The 16,268-nt window shown below is 37.4% G+C and overlaps 1 protein-coding gene across 4 annotated transcripts in view; it reads right to left on the minus strand.

Annotated features, from left to right (window-relative positions):
• The window catches only part of SLC25A14 (solute carrier family 25 member 14), a 35,449-nt gene that overhangs the window by 8,516 nt on the left and 10,665 nt on the right, over positions 1-16,268 (minus strand). For all 4 annotated transcript variants that reach the window (XM_059050967.2, XM_059050966.2, XM_059050969.2 and 1 more), the window contains 4 exons: positions 15,434-15,519; positions 12,088-12,183; positions 6,606-6,730; positions 5,674-5,809 (listed from right to left, as the gene is read on the minus strand). In XM_059050967.2, coding sequence (XP_058906950.1) covers positions 5,674-5,809; positions 6,606-6,730; positions 12,088-12,183; positions 15,434-15,519 — 443 coding nt within the window. The remainder of the gene's footprint in view (positions 1-5,673; positions 5,810-6,605; positions 6,731-12,087; positions 12,184-15,433; positions 15,520-16,268) is intronic.

The raw sequence follows: 16,268 nt of genomic DNA on the forward strand, positions 1-16,268 counted from the left end.
CTCATTCCCAACTCAGGGCCTTTGTACCCACTCCCTCTTTCTGAAATGCTTTTCTCTCAGATCTTCTCATGGCCACCTTCTTCTCATCATTCAGACCCCTGCTCAAATGTCACCTCCTCACAGCCTTTCCCTGGCCATCCTAGCTGAAGTACCCCCCACCACTATCACCAAGTCACTATCTCATTATGCTGTGTTAGTTTCTTCATAGTATTTACTTCCATCTGAAGTTATACTGTTTATTGGACTTCCCTGGTTGTCCAGTGGTTAAGACTCCGCACTCCCAACGCAGGGGGCACGGAATTTTATCCCTGGTTGGGGAACTAAGATTCTGCATGCTGCACAGCGTGACCAAAAAAAGATTTGGAATAATGAAATTACACTGTTTATTATCTGTGTGTTCATTGTCTGTCTCCCTCAACTAGAATGTAATCTCCAGGAACGCGGGGACCATGTTGGTCTCCTTCACCATTCTATCCCACCACGTAACACTGTCTGGCACAGTAAAGTCTCCACTAAATATCTGAATAAATATTTGTTGAGTAAATGAACACACAAACTTTTACACACACACACACACAGAGCCTCTAACACTCTCATGAGCCATATGAATCCCTGTAGAGCTCCAAAACAGGGACTAACTTCTTCCAAACATTAGAACTGGGACGCACACTTTTTGGCTTGAGGCAGTTGAGTGAAAACAAGCAAGAACTTCTGTAGATACAGAGATGAGAGGCTACTTCATGAAGTTATACATTCATTCAACAAATAATTTGCTGTGGATAAAGTGATAAACAAGATGCATATGGCCATGCCTTCACGGAACTTAAGAGTCCACTGGGCAGACAGTAGACTGTAATTGCTTTTAAAGCAATTACAATTGACTCTTGAACAATGCAGGTGTTTAGGGGCACCGCCCCTCCGTGCAGTCAAAAGTCCTAGTATAATTTATTTTCAGCCCTCTACATCCACAGAGTCAACCAACCACAGGTTGTGCAGTACCGTAGTATTTACTCTTGAAAAAAATCTGCAGATAAATGGACCCATGCAGTTCAAACTCATGTTGCTCAAGGGTCAACTATACAATAAAATGTAACAAATGTGATACAGCCATACAACAGAATATTACCCAACCATAAAAAGGAACAAAGTACAGGCATACCTCATTTTATTGCACTTCACTTTACTACACTTTGCAGATAGTGGATTTTTAACAAATTGAAGGTTTGTGGCAACCCTGCATGGAGCAAGTCTATCAGCACCATTTTTCCAACAGCACTTGCTCATTTTGCATCTCTCTGTCACTTTTGGTAATTCTTGTCATATTTCAAACTTTTTCATTATATTATATTTGTTATGGTGATCTGTTATCTTTGATGTTACTATTGCAAAGAAATGACTCACTGAAGGCTCAGGTGATGGTTAACATTTTTTAGCAAATCAAGGTATATACATTGTTTTTTTTAAGACAATACTAGCGCACACTTCATAGACTACCGTATAGCGTAAACATAATTTTTTACATGCACTGGGAAACCAAAAAGTTCATGTGACTCACTTGATTGCGACATTTGCTTTATTATGGTAGTCTGGAAGCATACCTCTGAGGTATGCCTGTACTGACACATATTACAGCATGGATGAACCTTGAAACATTATGATAAGTGCAATGAGCCAGTCAAAAAGCTCACATATTGTATGGTTCCATTTATATAAGATATCCAGAATAGGCAAATCTACAGAGATAAAAGTACATTAGTAGTTTCTTAGGGCTGGGAAGATAGGGAGGTAATAGCTAAAGGGCACAGGGTTTCTTTCTGAGGTCGTGAAAATGTTCTAAAATTGACTGTGGTGATGATGGTTGCACATATCTGTGAATATACCAAAAGCCTATTCACTCTGAATAGGTGAATTTTATGAATCTTATGAAGTTAAAAAAACATCAAAAAATATGTTTTTTAAACTATATTAAATGCTATGACAGAGCAAGTATATAAAACTACATACACACACACAGTTTAATGGTCAGGGAAGGCCTTTATGAAAAAATAATGCAATCTGAAGAATGAGTAGAAGCTAGCCATCTAACAAAGTATATGGCATGGGTGAAAACTTGGGAATGAAAGAAAAGTCTAGTACTAGAACTTGTTCAGTATGTCTGGAATACAGAATAAAGGTAGCAAAGCTAAGGCTGTAGAGGTAAAAAGGGGTCAAATCATATGGACCTTGCATCAAAGAGAAGCCATTCAAGGGTTTTAATATAGAGGTAACAGGATGAGATTTGCAGCTGCTCATTTCTACGTCAGAGATGAATGCATAATTCCATTCACCAAAGTGTTATGGCACTCTTATAGATAAAATTAAAAAGTATGATGATAATAAAGAGCAAAGTTGTTTTAAAGAATTTAAATAGCAAGTAAGTGAATAAGTGAGTAAATGTAAGTACTTAAAGGTTACTGTCAACATGAAAATATGTTTCTGACAATACCATACAACACAGTGGTTACAAGTATAAACTCTGGAATCAAACAAACCCTGATTTAAATCCCAGATCTGCCACTTATTAGGTGTATAATCTTGGGTAAATACTTAGCTACTCTGAACCTGAGTTCTCTCCTGTATAAAATGGCAAAGATATTATCCACTCTATAGGGTTGGTAGGAGTTAAAGGATATACTCTAGTGTGTGGTACATAATAAGCATTCAATAAATGCTATTACTATATTACTATACCCTCTATCTCCTCTTAGCCAACCTTCCTGAAAGAGTATTTTATACTTGTCTACTTATCCTCACTTCCTATGTGTTTATCTGTCTCTTCCTATTAGAATTAAAATGTCATGAAGGCCAGGACTTTTTTGTTCATCGACCTAGAACAGTACCTAGCACAGAAGACACAAACATTTTTGGAATGAATGAATGAATGATTAAACACATTCTTCAATGCACAGCAATCTGACTTTTACAAACACCAATCCAGCAAACCTCCTCTAGAAAATATTAAATCCAGCAGACACTTTGCAGTCCTTATACTGGATCTCTCTATTCCATTTAGCATTAAATAACTGCTCATCCCTTCCTGAAGCTCATTACTCCCTTGGCTTCTATGACACTACTCTGTTGTAAGTTTCCTCGTATCTTCTGAACTGTTATCTTTTTTTTTCTTCTCTCTCTTTTTTTTTTTGGCTGCACCACATGGCTTGTGGGATTTTAGTTCCCCAACAGTGGACTGAACCCGCGCCCTCAGCAGTGAAAGCGCAGAGTCCTAACCACTAGGCCGCCAGGGAATTCCCTGAAGCGTTACCTTTTGGTGTCTCTCCCGGGTTCCTCGTCTGCCAAGCCCTTAAAAGTTGGTATTTCCCCAGAGTTCTTTCCTTGGCCCCACTCTTCTCTCTATACCAGTGACTGTCAAGTGGAAGGGTGAGCATGTCAGAAATAGAAAGGGGGTCTTTTGCCAAACTCTTACTCCCCAGGGTATGAGAACCACTGCTTCTGTGAATCACTGTTAATGAATGCAAGGAGTTTTATAATACTCCAGTGCACTAGGAAAGCACAAAAGTTGTGAACTCCTCTACCTGCTCTCCTTGGCCTCCCCCTCCAGTATGTAACACCTATACACTACTGCTTCCCCAGGTTCTTATCTATACCCCTGAACTCTCCCCCAGGTTAAGACTAAGATATCCAAATATATTCACTGGGTGCTCCTCAAACTAAACATCCAAAACTGTGATGTCTCCCACAACACCTGCTCCTCTTCCTGTAATGCGTCTGTCAATGAATGTCACTACATGGTCACCAAGGCCAAAACCCGGGAAGTTATCTTTGACACCTTCTTTCTCCCACACCTCTCCATATCAAGTCAACAAAATCCTGTTGACTTGATCAACTAAATTATTCTCAACTCTATCCCCACTATTCATGCTCAAGTTCAGGCTCTCATCGTCTCTTGCTCAGACTACTATAAGAGCCTTCTAATCAGTTTCCCTACCTCTAGGTCAGTGGTTCTCAAAGTGTGGTCCCAGACTACCAGCATCAGTACTGCCTGTGAACTGGTTAGAAATGCAAATTCCCAGGTTCTTCTCCAAACTTTTTTTTTTTGGGGGGGGGGGGTATGCGGGCCTCTCACTGTTGCGGCCTCTCCCGTTGCAGAGCACAGGCTCCGGACGCACCGGCTCAGCGGCCATGGCTCACAGGCCCAGCCGCTCCACGGCATGTGGGATCTTCCCGGACCGGGGCACGAACCCGTGTCCCCTGCATTGGCAGGCGGACTCTCAACCACTGCGCCACCAGGGAAGCCCTCCAAACTTATTGAATCAGAATCTGGCGATGGGGCCCAGCCACCTGCATTTTAACAAGCCTTCCAGGTGGTTCAGATGCATGTTAAAGTTTTAAGAACCACTGTTCCAGGCTTATCCCCTTAGATTAATAGTTTTCAACCTTGGGCGAACACTGCAATCACCTGAGGAGTTTTCAAACTCCTGACAACCTGTCTCCCACCCCAGGTGTTCTGAGGTCACTGGTTTAAGGTGGGTGCAGAAGCTGTGAATGTTCCCCAGATGACTGCAGTGTGCATCTAAGATTGAGAACAACTGTCTCCACAAAGCCAGCATGATCTATTTAAAATGTAAATCTGACCTGATTAAAACCTTTCAATAGCTCCTCATCAAGTAAAACAATTAAGTCCAAGCATCTCAGCATAGCATTCAATATCCTTTATAACCTAACTAACCCTCAGCCACCAACATGAGGAAGGCACCACAGTGTGAAGAATGTTGGGTTGAAGCCAATGGTCTGAGTTGAAATCCCAGCTCTCCCACTTACTAGCTGTGAAACCTTGGGCACGTTAGTTAATCTCTTAGCACTTCAGAATTCTGTAATGGTGAGGATTAAATGTATGAATACATGAAAGTCTCATTAGGACAGTCCCCGATACACAGTAAAGCACTCAACAGATGTGAGTAACTATGATTTTAGATGCCTCCATCTACAGGAAACCTATCCCAAACTTCCAAATTGGACTAAAATTTCCTCCCATAGACCCGAGTTTATCACCTGACAAGATGTGTTGATTATCTGTTTGTATACGTGCGGCACACTGTAATTTCTCTGTACGCACTAAAATGGTGCCTGATAGATAATAGTTGTTAACTAAACTGAGAAATCATATGACAATATCATATTTTAGCTCCAAATTTGTTTTTTGTGGAAGTATTATCACGAATAATTATATAATACATAATACATGTATGATATTCAGCTTCCTACAAACATAACATAGCAGAAACTTTCAAAGCCAAACCGTGAACAACAGTACAATGCTGAACGGAAACCAAGTACCAGATTTTCTATTACAGCATCTCTGCCTTGTCTGAAATGGGCAAATGTGGGATATGTTAAGTCCTTTCTATCAGTAATTCTACATGATGCTATTGATAAAAGTATCCTGCAGTCTTAAGCATTCAAACTGGAATAATAATATTAAGGACCACTGTGCATCAGCAGATTGCCAAGGAGACAGCTTTCCTACCTAGGAATTACTCTGACAGGCTACTAAAAATAGACATAATGATTCTTCCACCTTCAGAATGAAATGCAGCAACTAAGAACAAAGACTGCAAGAAGGTCTGAGATACCAAGGGAAATTTAAAATACAGTCCAAGTCCACAGTGTGCGTACCTTTAAAATACCATCCAAAGTGCCCTTGTAGAGGTCCACATGTCCCACAATTGCCCTCTGGTTCATCATGCGAGTTCGAACCACATCAACTGGATTGGAAGCCAGAGCCCCAGCCAAGCCGCACGTAAAGCTGGAACTAAAGATAAAAACTTTAAGAAGATAGACTGCCCCACTTCCACCTCTGCCCGCTTAAACTGAAATTAGTCCAAACATAAATGTACAATGAGTCAGACTCATCAGATAAAACCTGGCACTTGCCCTTTCATTACAACCTAAAGAGAAAGCAAATCTTTGCTAATCTTTACATTATTCAAAAGTTGTCCCCTTCACTTTTCAATCCAAAATTCAGATAGCCTTTTTTTTTAAAGGGGACAGTTTATATAAGTCTAGCAAGTTCCCTAAGCAGGAAGTATTATGCATCATTTATTAGTTATGCAAATTTTTCAAACCACAGCATCATATGCCAAATGCATATGAGTAGTAAAATATCATAAAAGTTGCAAGATGAAGAAAATGTAGGATGAAATTAGCAACAGTCTTCAGCCCAAAACTGTGGTTTTGTTTCACAGGCCCTATAAAATTTCACCCTTTTATTCTGTTTCTCATTGAGAAAATTTGCTTTCTGATCCAAAATTAACCAAAGCAAATAATGGATGAGTTTATTAGATACAGAGGCTGTGTATGAACCAATGTAAATCCTACAGACATCTGATAGGCTACTGTATTAGACACTGCCCCCAAGTACCAAAGTGCCCATAGCATCTGGAATCTCTGTACCTGTATCAGAAGGCTTGGAGCTCTGGTGATGAGAGAGAAAAAGGTATTTAGACCATATGTACCCATTATCAATTCTACATGAGGACTTCAGTGAAAGGTGCTTTTTGTGCTTAAAGTACTGAACATATGGAATGAGTACAACATATCATACTTACACAAAGTGAGTTAAGATTGTGTCTCCCATCACCCCTGACAATATTAAGTGCTTCTTCGTAATGTCATAGACTGGTAGCTCTACTCCCACAACGATGGCAGCCCGCTGAGCAGTTGGGACAACACCCTACAAAACATAAGTGACATGAGACACCAAGGAACTACACTGGTAGTGACATAAGTCTAAAAGTGAACAAAGTAAGTCAGGAATTTTAAAATAACAGAAAAAATCCAAGTCTGAAGTATAGGGGTTATTACTCCTTCAAATCAATAGCTAATACTGGAACATTTATCAATTTCCAATTCACTTACTGTACTAAAAAATAAAACCATTGATATGACACCCAAAGCACAAGCAACGGAAGAAAAAATAGATACATGGGACTTTATCACAATTAAACATGTTTGTGATTCAAAGGATACCATCAAGAAAGTGAAAAGATGACCCACACAATGGGAGAAAATATCTGCAAATCATATATCTGGATTAGTATATATCATATATTATATATGGACTAGTATCCAAAATAAAGAACTCTTACAACTCAACAATAAAAAGACAAACAACCCAATTAAAAAATGGGCAAAAGATCTAAATGGACATTTCCCCAAAGAAGATATACACTTATACACTACTGGTGGGAATACAATATAGGGCAGCCACTGTGATAAACACTCTGGCAATTCCTCAAAAGTTAAACATAGAATTACTACATGACCCAGCAATTTCACATCTAGATACATACCCAAGAAAATTATAAACATATATTTATGCAAAAACTTGTACATGAATGTTCATAACAGCATTATTCATAATAGCCAAAAAGTACAAACCACCCAAATGTTTATTAATTGATGAAGGGATAAACAAAATGTGGTATATATATATACAATGGAATTATTATTCAGCCATAAAAAGAAATGAAGTACTGATAAATGCTAAAACATAGATGAAACTTAAAAACAGTACATTAAACTAAAGAAGCTAGTCATAAATGCCACATATTGTACAATTCCATTTACATGAAACGCCAGAATTGGTAAATCTATAGAGACAGAAACTAGATTAGAGGTTGTCTAGGTTTGGGAAGGTTGGAGGTCATGGGAAGTGACTATTAACGGATATGGGGTTTCTTTTTGTGGTGATACAAATGTTCTAAACTTAAGACAGTGGTGATGGCTGCACATGTCTGTGGATATCCAAAAAACATTAAATTGTATACTTTAAGATGGCACATTTTTATGGTATATGAATTATCTCAATAAAGCTGTCATTAAAAATAAAACCATGAAGCAAAAGTCAATAGGGAGAAGAGAGCTTTCAAGTTTATTTCACAGAATTTAGGATGTGCAGAAGGGACACACTAGGATGACAGCAAAGGTATGATGCAGCTAGGGAGAAGGCCAAGGCAAAGGAGTACCTCCTTATGAGTCCTCCTGTGATAACACTACCAGCTTTTCACTCACTAGTACAGTATTCCTAACACAGCTCACGTTACAGCATAGGGCTGCCAGAGCATTAAAAGTTCTGTGTTTGAAGAATATGAATGACACGAGAAAATGCCCATAATGCTGAAGAGGTAAGACATAAAATTACTTATAGTATTATTCTAACTTTAGGGGAAAAGGTATACACACACATGCCAAATATTTGTAAAAATTTTCACAAGGAATGTTTCACTTTTTTTTTTTTTTTGGCTGTGTTGGGTCTTTGTTGCTGCACGCGGGCTTTCTCTAGTTGCAGTGAGCGGGGGCTATTCTTCGTTGTGGTGTGCGGGCCTCTCATTGCGGTGGCCTCTCCTGTTGCGGAGCACAGGCTCTAGGCGCACGGGCTTAAGTAGTTGTGGCATGCAGGCTCAGTAGTTGTGGCTCGTGGGCTCTAGAGCACAGGCTCAGTAGTTGTGGTGCACGGACTTAGTTGCTCTGCGGCATGTGGGATCTTCCCAGCTCAGGGCTCAAACCCGTGTCCCCTGCATTGGCAGGCAGATTCTTAACCACTGCACCACCAGGGAAGCCCAGGAATGTTTTACTTTTACAATTGTGTTTCAATTTAAATATCATTTAAAAAACTGAAAATAACATACCATGGGGAACAACTGCTTTCTGTGATACCTGTTATAATTGAAGAGTTCAATCATCTCTAAATTCCCAAACTCCATTTATAAAGTGGAAGTGATGTAGCTGTGCTGTCATCAGGAGATGTTTGATTCTGCTGATCAGGCTGGCTGGCCCAGCAGTACCTTCCTCTCTGATCCTTCCACCTGACTCAACTCTGTTAGAAGATGGCCTCAGAAGACTAATTTGGTGAACCATAAGGCCCCACGGGCTGAATTCAGGTCACAGACATGTTTTGTGTGGCCTACAACAGTGTTTCTTGTGGCCTACAACAGTGTTTCTTAGAATGCTGAATTAGCTGTCAACATAAAACAAAACCAAAACCAAAACCACAGGAATGGATATTTCACACAGGAATGCAAATTTCCAGCTTCTCTTGAAAGCCCAGAAAATTTGGCCACACTGGACTCACGTGGTGCACGACAGCAATGAACAGGGCAAGTGCTCTCCAGTTCACTACGCTACTGTCTGTCCAACTCTCACCTAAGTGCCAGTTACTCTTTATTACTGTACTCCTGTTGTTATTTCTTACAATGGAGTTTGGAAGAAAGTGAAGTGTTTCCAGTGAAAGTGAAATGTTTCCAGTACCCATGTTACAATCAAAGCAGGAAAACAAAATAGACGTGTGCTTGAAGAAAAATGTAAACATATTTCCTTGTTGAAATGAAAAAAAGATTCCCATATTTTAATATGTAAATAATACATGTCTGTGTCAAAAGAATACATAACACAATATACTTCACCTCTCCTTACATGCCTGGATGAAGTAAATAGCCTGGATCATAAAAGTAGCTATGTTCAGTTCCTCAAAAAATTAAACATAGAATTACCATACAATCCAGCAATCCTACTTTTGGGTATATACACAAAAGAATTGACATCAGTCTTGAAGAGGTATCTGCACATCCATGTTCACAGCAGCATTATTCACAAGAGCCAAGATATAGAAACAAACTAAATGTCCATTAATGTATGAATAGATTAACAAAATGTAGTATATGCATATAATGGAATGTTATTCAGCCTTAAAAAGGAAATTCTGACACATGTGACAACATGAATGAACCTTGAGGACATTATGCTAAGTGAAATAAGCCAGTAATAAAAAGACAAACAGTGTATGATTCCACTTATATGAGGTACCCAGAACCATCAAATTCATAGAGAGATAATAAAAGGTTGGTGGCCAGGGACTAGGGGAAGAGGAAATGCGGAGTTGTTGTTTAATGGGTAGAGTTCCAGTTTTGCAGGATGAAAAGAATTCTGGAGACTGGTTGTACAAAAATGTGATATTTTATATGTATTTAAACACAATTAAAATATTATTTTAATTAAAACAAAGTAGCTATGTTCCCCTGACAAAATCTCCAATTCTATTTATTGTTCTGTCTTTGTCTTTTCCTTAGCCTTAGTTTGTGAAAAAAGTTCTAGTTAGTTCCATTTTCTGGTTTTAAATTAGACTAATCAAAAAAGTGTACCTTGAGACTTCCCTGCCGGTCCAGTGGTTAAGACTCCACACTTCCACTGCAGGGGCGCGGGTTCGATCCCTGGTCAGGGAACTAAGATCCCGCATGCCGTGCAGTGGCAAAAAAAAAAAAAAGAAAAAGAAAAAGAAAAAGGAAAAAGAAAGAAAGAAAAAGGAAAAGAAAGTGTACCTCCAAGTGCTTTTTATCAAAAAGCAAACGTCAAGGATCATTAACGGATGCTAAGATCATTTGGTGAAAGGTCATTAAGTAATAGGATATATGCACGTTGTTAGAATATTACCCTACAAATTACTTGCTAATTGCAAAGGGGAAAAATGTATCTTTTACTATGATAAGACCTGGTAGGCATCATCTTAACAAGTAAACGAACTTGGCATCACCAATTTTGGGACAAACTAACATTTTGTGTCTCTTGCTGTGATGCATATGAAATAGTGTCATCTATGAAGTTCTCTTACCAGAAGTGTTTAACATACATCTAATCAAGCCAACAGATCTAACTTCTAGCTTACAGGAAATACAGGGGAAATGCAAGGAAACATTTTATATAAGAAAACTGACCTGATCTCATCAATAAAGGAAATTTGAATATGGACTGGGTATTAGATATTAGGGACTTATTAATTTTCTTAGGTGTGACAATGGTATTGTTATTATGTAGGAGAATGTCCTTATTCTTAGGAGATGCATAATGAAGTACTTAGGGGAGTACCATGATGTCTGCAACTTCCTTTCAAATAGTTTAGGAAAAAAAGGAAAGAGAGAGACTCATTACTTAAACAAAAAAAAAGAGTGTGTACGTGTGTGTGTGTGTGTGTGTGTGTGTGTATGGGTATATGTGTGCATGTGTGTATATACATAAGTAGATAAAGCAAATAGGGCCAAATTTTGAGTCATTTAATCCAGCTATGTAGGTGTTCATTGTTCTGTTCTTCCAACTTGTCTGTATGTTTGAAAATTTTTATAGTAAGTAGTTAGGGAAAATTATAAAGAAATAATAAAAGCAAAGCTCTCTCTTTTAAAAGTCTATTAATGGATTTCCCACTCTACTCTCTACTATTAGTAGTCTTATTTAATATTACAAACCTAAGTGATTAAAACTGTATAAAAAATTACAGGAACAAAAATATTTTAAAAAGTATAGATAGAAGACTGGAAGATAATATGACAAAATGTTAACAGTGATATCTCTAGCTAGTGGGACTACTGGATATTTTTATCTTTTATATATTTTCTCAACATTTTATAGTACATCTTTTACCTTTTATAATGTTAAAAAAAGTTGTTTTAGGCAATAACTTTTGATCATAAGCACTACAGAGACTACCATAAACATACATTGCTGTGTTAATACAAAACTGGCAAAAATATATATTGAAAAATTAAACTCACTGTGAATTTGAACAAATCAAAATGGCTATCTCAAACAATATAGCTTCTCTCACACATTCAATCCCCAAACATTAAGCAGAAATAAAGACGACTGATAAGTTTTGGTTCTTTCATAGCTGATAAGGAGCTCCTTACCTTATTTTTTAGGTTACCAAGAATCTTACCTAGTATAAGGTGCCAATTCACAAATTTTTTTTGTTTTGTTTGTTTGTTTGTTTGTTGCAGTACGCGGGCCTCTCACTGTTGTGGCCTCTCCCATTGCAGAGCACAGGCTCAGCGGCCACGGCTCACGGGCCCAGCCGCTCCGCGGCATGTGGGATCTTCCCGGACCGGGGCACGAACCCGTGTCCCCTACATCGGCAGGCAGACTCTCAACCACTGCGCCACCAGGGAAGCCCAACAATTCACAATTTTATGGCTTTATATAAAAGGTAATCTTTGCAAATTCTAGCAACTGTGTAAAGAATAATACCAAGAAAAGAGTACTCACCCTCCACAGACCCCTGGTACCTTCTTGTTGGTATATATCAATGAAGCTGCCAATCATGCTGCCTTGGAACAAGCTTCCTTGAGCCTGCATTCGAATCTAAAATCGGAAGAGGTGAACATTTTATTTTGACAGAGAACCAAAATGAGATGTTTCACTCATTTAAAATGAAGAAAACAGTATTTGGGAATTAAAAAACAGCTTACTGTTATGATGAAATTAATGACTTAAGCTACATATAGAAAGAATGTAATTTGTGTCAAAGTATATTTTATAAAGACGATTTTTATCAGCCTCACATTCCTCACACTAAGCCCATCATTTCTGGAGTTGGAAGAAAATTTGGGGAAAAGAAAGAATGAGTACTCTGTGGGGGTAGAAAAGAATCCATTTAAACTATGATTAGTTTAGTGAAAAACTATAAACAACCTATATGTCCAAAAATAACAACAAAGGATTAGTTGCATAAACTATGATATATCCATTTAAGGGAATACTCTGCAGCCATAAAATTTTATTGTAGAATAATATTTGTGGATATTGGAAAATGTCAACAATTAATTGCTAAATAGAAAAAGCAGGTTGCAAAGCAGTATGTATGGTATATCATTTTTATCAAAAACATGTAGACTTAAAAATAACCATATGTTCAACAAAGAGACTGACTGAACATACACACTCAAATGTTGACAGTGGCTTACGTCTAAGTGATGAAGCTCCAAGTGGGCATTTTTCTCTTTTGTGTTTTTTTCCTGCCTTCCACTTTTTACTACATTAAACATGCATTGCTTATTGAAGTATAAAAAGCAGAAAAAAGTTTAAAATATAGTTTAATGCTTATAAGACCTTAAATTGAGTTTTACTTGTAAAAAGCATGATACTGGATTCTGCAAAGTAGCCTTTGAGAGGCACAAAAAAGGAGATACAGCGTTAAAAGGCCATGTAAAAGACTTGGTACAATTTCCCACCAACTGCACATATAGAGCATAGTAGTCAGTCACTAAGTACTAGTGGCTCAAATGTAGGCCTGATTTTCATGAAGCATAACTCTAGGTTTTAATAAATGCTCTTGGTAAGTCATGTTACAGCAGCATGTTTTTATGCGGAAAGTCAACTGCTACTACTAAGAGTTTTGAAATAAAACCTAAACCAAATTAAAATGCAATAGAAACTATCACAAAGACAAACTGAAACCACAAATATCCTATGGTAAGTAGAAGACTTCTTTATGCAGGTGATTCCTGACCAGGGCTGGGATGAGGGTGAGGCAAGTGTGGCACTTTCCTCAGGCACAAAATGTAGTGGGGGGCGGGATGTAAAAAACCTCAGTAATCCAGATAAATAATACCTTAATGTGGTATTTTTAAAAATCAAAATTAATGCACAAAAACCCATGATGAACCAAGTATCAAAATTGTAATTAAGGACAGGATCCAACAGGGCGGGATTAGAGCGAGTGAGATGGATTGTACAAAACATTGCTATTTTGTTCATCATGAATTTTTCACATTCATTTTAATTTTTGAAAAATATTGCATAAAAATGTTATTTCTCTTGATTGTTGAGTTTTTTTGGCACACCCTTACATTTTGCACCCAAGGGGAGTATCTCCCTTGTCCTAGTCTTGGCCGTGTTCCTGAGCAGTCTTGAAGGGTAAATTCATGAGGAAAGGGGGAAAAGGCATTGCAGGCAAAAAGAGAACTACATACACAAAGGCAAGGAAGCAGCACGTAGTTCAGAGAAAGATCTATTCAAGGATAAGTGAAAGGATTAAACAGCCCAACTGTGATTATAACTCCTATATAGGATTGTGACTACCCCCGACTCTCCACGCCCCAGCACCACTCACCACTCAGCTCTACCTAAGGATATGAAAGGAAAAGGGTGATTGTAGCATTGGTCAATGGTTGTAATTGTACCAGACAGATCAGAGCAACAGGAAATTGAAGTGAACCACTTATATGATTAAGTTTAGGATCCTGATGGATAACAAAGGAAGTTTTAGGGAATTAAATATTATTGTTCTTGAAAAGCATATTCTAACCAGTGTATTATATTGCAAATATTTTAGAGTTTTAGGATATCGTCAAGTATCAACAAAATACTTGTTCTGTAAATCTAAAGTGATATAAAAATTCTGTAGCTAAAGTATTCTCAATTTAACCCAGAAATATCATTTCATATCATTTCTTCATCAACCACCACTGGTTTCTTTCATGTGTGTTGTTTTGCAAGTCACTCTCTCAGGTTCTCAAAACTCTGAATCACAATAGATCTCCCTGCCACCAACTTAGCCACTTGTGGTTTCAAATAAATAAAACTATGTTCTCTTACTTTTTCTTCTCACATTCCCCCTAAAATGATTTTTTAAAACTTGGGATCCTCTTACACATTTTAATCATATAATTAGTGCTTTTAATTATCAAAAGTTTAAATGAGTTAATAAGTAAAAAATGTTAACCATTTTATCTCAAAAATAAGATGCAGATTGCTATTATTAGATTAAGTTAGATTATTAGATTAAATAAGATATAGATTGATATTATTGATATTATTAAATAAATGTTTCATTCTGAATTTTGATAAAATCTGAAAGAAATTCAATTACATTGTAAAAAACTCAGCACCACGAACCTATACTGTTCTGGTTCTGAATTCAGAATATCTCTAATAGGCCAAAATATATCATTTTAAAGCCAAATCTCGTCCTTAATAGAAATATGGATAAGACAGGAAAAGATAGTGACATTATAGATTTATGGTATTTCAATTAGTTATCAAAGGAGGCTTCTCTAAATACTGTATTTCAATTTATCCCTTTTTCTGATACTCCAGGTTACACCACAGGTCAATATACCATACTATGATTTGGAATTAGTGGGGGAATGTGTCTTTCTTTTGTAAAGTGGGGCAAGGGCTGTTCTAAACACAAGCTCATTTTCAGATCAGTTTTTGAGAAGGGTACAAAGAAAGTAAGGGATCTGGAAACTGATTCCCTTAAAATTGCATAGCCCCCTTGGAAAGAACCTATAAAGGTTTGCATACTCTAGTTTGAAGACCAATGGATTAATGTACATCATAATAAATTGACTACTATTTATTAAGCATCAACTACCTACCAAGTACAATGATAAACAGCTTACATGTATTATCTTTAATCCTATGCAATACATACTGAATTATCTTCATTTTACAAATGAGGAAACTGAGGCTTGAAGCAGTTAAGTGATTTGCCCAAGGTTTTACAGCTGGCAAGTGACGGAGTGGGGATCTGAGCCCAAATCTGACTAAAGCTCATGCTCTTTTCGTGTCACACTGCATACATCCAACGCTGCCAGACTTCTCTTACCTTTAGCACATCGGTGGGATTGGCTATAGTGGAAGATATCACTCCTGACACTACCCCACATATCATATTAATTAAAAGAGTTTCATCTGTAAAAATGAACAAAAAAAAGAAAGGTCTGCTTGTAAGAGGTACCAGTTTCTGAGAACAGAGTGCTGAGCTATCAGAGAAAGGGAAGCATGTCAGAGAACTGACTACAGAAATGAACCACAAAGCTTATGAAAATAAAGAAACTCAAATATTTCTAGGTTCCAAATCAGTACTGAAACATATACAATTAAAATAAATATTTCTAAAACACACTGTAATATATCCTATTATTCTGTATAACTGCCAATATTCCATATAAATTCAGAATGTGCTATTTCTCCTTCAATCATTTCAAACATCTAAAGAAAAAACATTTTAAGTCTTTTTCTGGAGAATCATCAACTCTAAAGACTCAGGAACCGAATGTTAAAGGATAAAATCTTATGTCTAATAGGAAAAAAATACCTAAATATTAATTTTAATTGGCCATATTATCTACTAGCCTCTTTACTGACAGAAGATTTCTGTAGTTAAATGTGAAAAACTAGTCATTTGGAACTAAATCCTCTCAGCTAGAAAAAAAGAACAAAGAAACCACAGAGCATATTGTTCTAAAATTCAATCTTCACCACGCCTCCTCACCATAACGAGCCTACAAGTTAAAAACTAGGTAAACCCAAGTGAAGAATCTGTGAAAGGAAATTATTTTAGGACTAGAATCCTTCAGGATCCTCAAAGAAGAGGCTCCAGAAGAAGTTGACTTAGACAATAAAGCAATTCAAAGGACATTACTAACTGAAAAGCTCTC

This window comes from Kogia breviceps, chromosome X, assembly GCF_026419965.1.
Source record: "Kogia breviceps isolate mKogBre1 chromosome X, mKogBre1 haplotype 1, whole genome shotgun sequence".
Classification (NCBI taxonomy): domain Eukaryota; kingdom Metazoa; phylum Chordata; class Mammalia; order Artiodactyla; family Physeteridae; genus Kogia; species Kogia breviceps.